The 3620-nt window shown below is 43.3% G+C and overlaps 1 protein-coding gene across 1 annotated transcript in view; it reads right to left on the reverse strand.

The window, feature by feature from the left end:
• The window catches only part of LOC107100569 (dual specificity tyrosine-phosphorylation-regulated kinase 1B-like), a 42046-nt gene that overhangs the window by 4958 nt on the left and 33468 nt on the right, over nt 1-3620 (reverse strand). The window contains exons 7-12 of the mRNA XM_015399106.1: nt 3096-3127; nt 2527-2766; nt 2298-2438; nt 1245-1365; nt 810-992; nt 274-377 (exon numbers count right to left, since the gene is read on the reverse strand). Coding sequence (XP_015254592.1) covers nt 274-377; nt 810-992; nt 1245-1365; nt 2298-2438; nt 2527-2766; nt 3096-3127 — 821 coding nt within the window. The remainder of the gene's footprint in view (nt 1-273; nt 378-809; nt 993-1244; nt 1366-2297; nt 2439-2526; nt 2767-3095; nt 3128-3620) is intronic.

The raw sequence follows: 3620 nt of genomic DNA on the forward strand, positions 1-3620 counted from the left end.
CGCTAGGCTTACCGCACCGTGACGTCACTGCTGGAAGATGGTCGCTCCCAGACTCAGTGATCACAACGAAATTTAATGTTTTTATTTTTTTACTGATTAACGCTAAAATCATAAAATCACCACAAATGTCTTAGTTTAAGGTATAAATAATGATCCATTGATTATTCCTTGCTGACTGGGGTTTTCCTTTGAAGAAGAGCTTTAAGTTGTGGTTGAGCTGTTCTTTCAGGATAGCTGATAGCTTTTAGCTAGCCATGGCTGCAGCATGCCTACCTGAGGACTGGTCATCTCATAGTCTGAGTGGGTGACAGCAGAGTTGTAGTAGCGGTTGCTGTAACGGTAGTTACGGTTGTCATTGGAAGAACCACTGGAGCCACCTGCAAACAAACAGGACTCACATCAGGGTCATTGTCGTCTTCATTAAACCACATCCATCTTTTAGCTTGATTGAAAACATTTCTGTCCTGAACCAGTGAAGCCAGGCAGCCTCAGAGCTTCCTCTGGCTGTTCATAAACCACCAGCGGAGACGCCGACATGCAGCCCAGCTGATAGCAACATGAGCAGAAATATGGAAACATCAGCCCTGCTGATTAGTAAAAGAGGTGGCGACAGATAAAAGCAGCATTAATGCGTTCTTAAAGTATCTGATTGGTTTTTGTATGGATCTATGTCAGAGACCTGATTCTGCTTAAACTTTTCCATCCAGGATCTGATTTTCATACATTTTCCTCTCAGCCGCAGCAGAACTGTGGCTATTTCATGGAGTCATTCCTGCACCAGAGGTCAGGCAGAGTGTGTGGACTTTTACCAGAGCTAGAAACAGAGCTAGTAGTGGAGGTTGAATGCGAGTGGTCCATGGCAGGAGAGGTGGATGTAGATGAGCTCGTGTTGGTTCCTTCATCTGTCGTTTTCTTGAAGAAATTGTGCTGCAGGGCGTAAAATGGCGTAATTCGGCTTTTAGGGTCGTAGTCCAGCATGCGCAAGATCAGATCTGGAAGAAGGAAAAAAAGCACCATCATATGCATGACCGCTTTGGATGGAACCTACATTTGGTTTGATCAGAATCCTAATAAAAGGAGCCACTGTTCTAAATAATCATGCTGAAGTCTGCACCACCCATTTTTTAAAAGTTTTTTTAAAGTAATCTCAGTAAGAATGGTTATATATGAAAACAGCTTTTAAAATGAAAGGCTCCCACTTTAGTTTACCTTCTGCAGCATTTTGAATCCATGTGATCACATACCTTTAAACTTCAGGTAGTCGCAGGGGGCGTGTCCTGGCTCTCCTGCCCTCCGCCCTCCTGGGCCTCCAGTCTCTACACCTAAAATCTCATGAAGACGACGTGTAGCTGGAGGTTTATATTCCTGGAGAACACAGACACATTAAGGGATTTTACTTCCACAGAAGTTCAGCCTAAACCTTTAGATGCTAAAATATTTTCCTCTCTAGATAACAGAGCAGCTATTATTTTAGCATTTGGCAATGATTAATAATCGGATAGTCAAAGGTTCCTAAAAGAAGACTTTTTTTCCTAATTAAATCAGGTGCTCTCTTCATCCTCTGACATGGGAGCTGGCTCGGAGTTCGTCTGCCTGGCCTTGTGTTTCCTGGACGGGGCCGCCTTTTGTATCTCTGCTTATTTCTTCCTGTTCAAAAGGAGTTTTTCCTCTCCACTGTCACTATAAGCATGCTTGGTGAGAAGGATCACTATACTCCAGTTGGCGATTAATTGATCACTAACTCGATCGATCTGATTAACTGTTTCAGCCCTACTAAGATACGGATGGTTGAGTCCTTATGGCGTCCTAAAGCAAGGATGATGATCAGCAGCAACTAAGCTCATACCCAGAAGCCTCTGAGGATGCATATCTGAAATAATCAGACTGTGATGATCCATCAGAGGTCAGAACCACTGCTATCATGGCCTGATTCAAAGCTGTGCAGCTAAACTAACAACATGACTTCAACTCTGGAATCTGAAAAATAGTATTTTCCTCCTAGAGTATTTTTCTATTTCATAAAACAACAGCTGTCAGAAGGGAGTTTTTCCTCTCCACTGTCTCTAAAAGCATGCTTAGTGCGAGGCATTGTCTTTGAGTCGATGCAATCAACTGGTTCTCCTTAGACAGAAAACTTTAAATCAGTCTGATCATGTGAACTGGAAAGTGCCTTGAGATGACGTGTGTTGTGAATTGGCGCTATAGAAATAAACGGAATTGAATCTGAGATATGTGAATATTTAGATAAATAAACATAATAAACTTTGGGAGGGAAGGCGGATCAAAACCATTCTCACCTTCTTGACATCCTTGTTCTTCTTCACGGTCCATAAGCCATCTGACAGCTTGTCAAAGTACTTCCTGGCTTTAGGAGCTGCATCCAGCATGTGGCTGGGTGGGACCCCCAAGACCTCCACAATCTTGTTCATCTGGTCGACCTGTTCAGGTGAACGAACACTAAGGCTCAGTCTGGTGGAGGGAAGCTATGATGCAGTAGAAAAGGTTCAGACTGTTTCATCCACTTACCTCGTTGGAGCCGCTGAAGAGAGGCTCTCCTGTGTGCATCTCTACCAGGATGCATCCCAGAGACCACATGTCGATAGCCAGGTCATACGGCATTCCCAGAAGGACCTCAGGAGAGCGGTAAAACCTGCTCTGTATGTACTGATAGATCTGGGGAGAAGAGACAGATGGAGACGGATGGTTGGAAAAGCCCACAGTGAAGGAGGCCGGCCGCTTTATCCAGTTTTCAATACAAACAATAATCTACTTTTTATTTTTATTTTTAAAGCGCTCTGCAACAGATGAGCAGCAGAATGTAGTTGAAAGTGAGTAAGATTTAATGGAGGAGCTCTAGTTCTACCCAGTAGGGGCGGGCAGACAGTAACCAGGGAAACAAGCATCATGTATGAAGGCTGAGTATCTGCAGGTGACCCAGGAATGGAAAGAGACCCCAGTGCTTTTTGGGAATAAGCTGATATTAGACTGAAAGAACTACATCTTGTATTTGCCACCAGGTGTTTGTCTAGGACCAGCCTTAATGTTATTGGTAGAAATATATAATCCAGATTTAAACCATTTCCTAGAGCTGTAACAGATAGAGCATCTAAACTCAGCCCCACTAATGCTCTGTTCTGGTAATACTTTGCTGTGCGGCCTGTGGATCTCGAAAAGTGAAACCAGTGAACCCGGGGAATGGGAGACATGATCTCTACTGGGTTTTTATCCTCAGACAGAAGTTCTGGTTCTGGTCCGGAATTATTGACATGCGTAGAGCTTATTAACACCGATGAGGCTGAAGCTCAATGCTCAGAAGCAAAGGTGTTACTGAGGCGTCTCATTAGGTTTGGATGAAGCTGTCAGAGTTTAATGGAAACCACAGAAACCTCACAGCTCAATACGCCCCAGATTTTAAAGCCAGAGCAGCTGACCTACAGGGCTATCTAAAGGAAAATCCACTCATATTGAGACTTCAAACTTCTTAAAGTTCTTTAAATACGAAATTATTCCATCCTGTTCAATAAATGATCAGTGTTTTTAATTCAGAGTAATTTTCATGTGAATGTGCTTTACTGGAGGCATCCATGTTTGTCAAAGAACACTACTGCCACCTACTGGTT

Source organism: Cyprinodon variegatus, unplaced genomic scaffold (genome assembly GCF_000732505.1).
Source record: "Cyprinodon variegatus isolate N-32 unplaced genomic scaffold, C_variegatus-1.0 Scaffold988, whole genome shotgun sequence".
NCBI classification, from domain to species: Eukaryota; Metazoa; Chordata; class Actinopteri; order Cyprinodontiformes; family Cyprinodontidae; genus Cyprinodon; species Cyprinodon variegatus.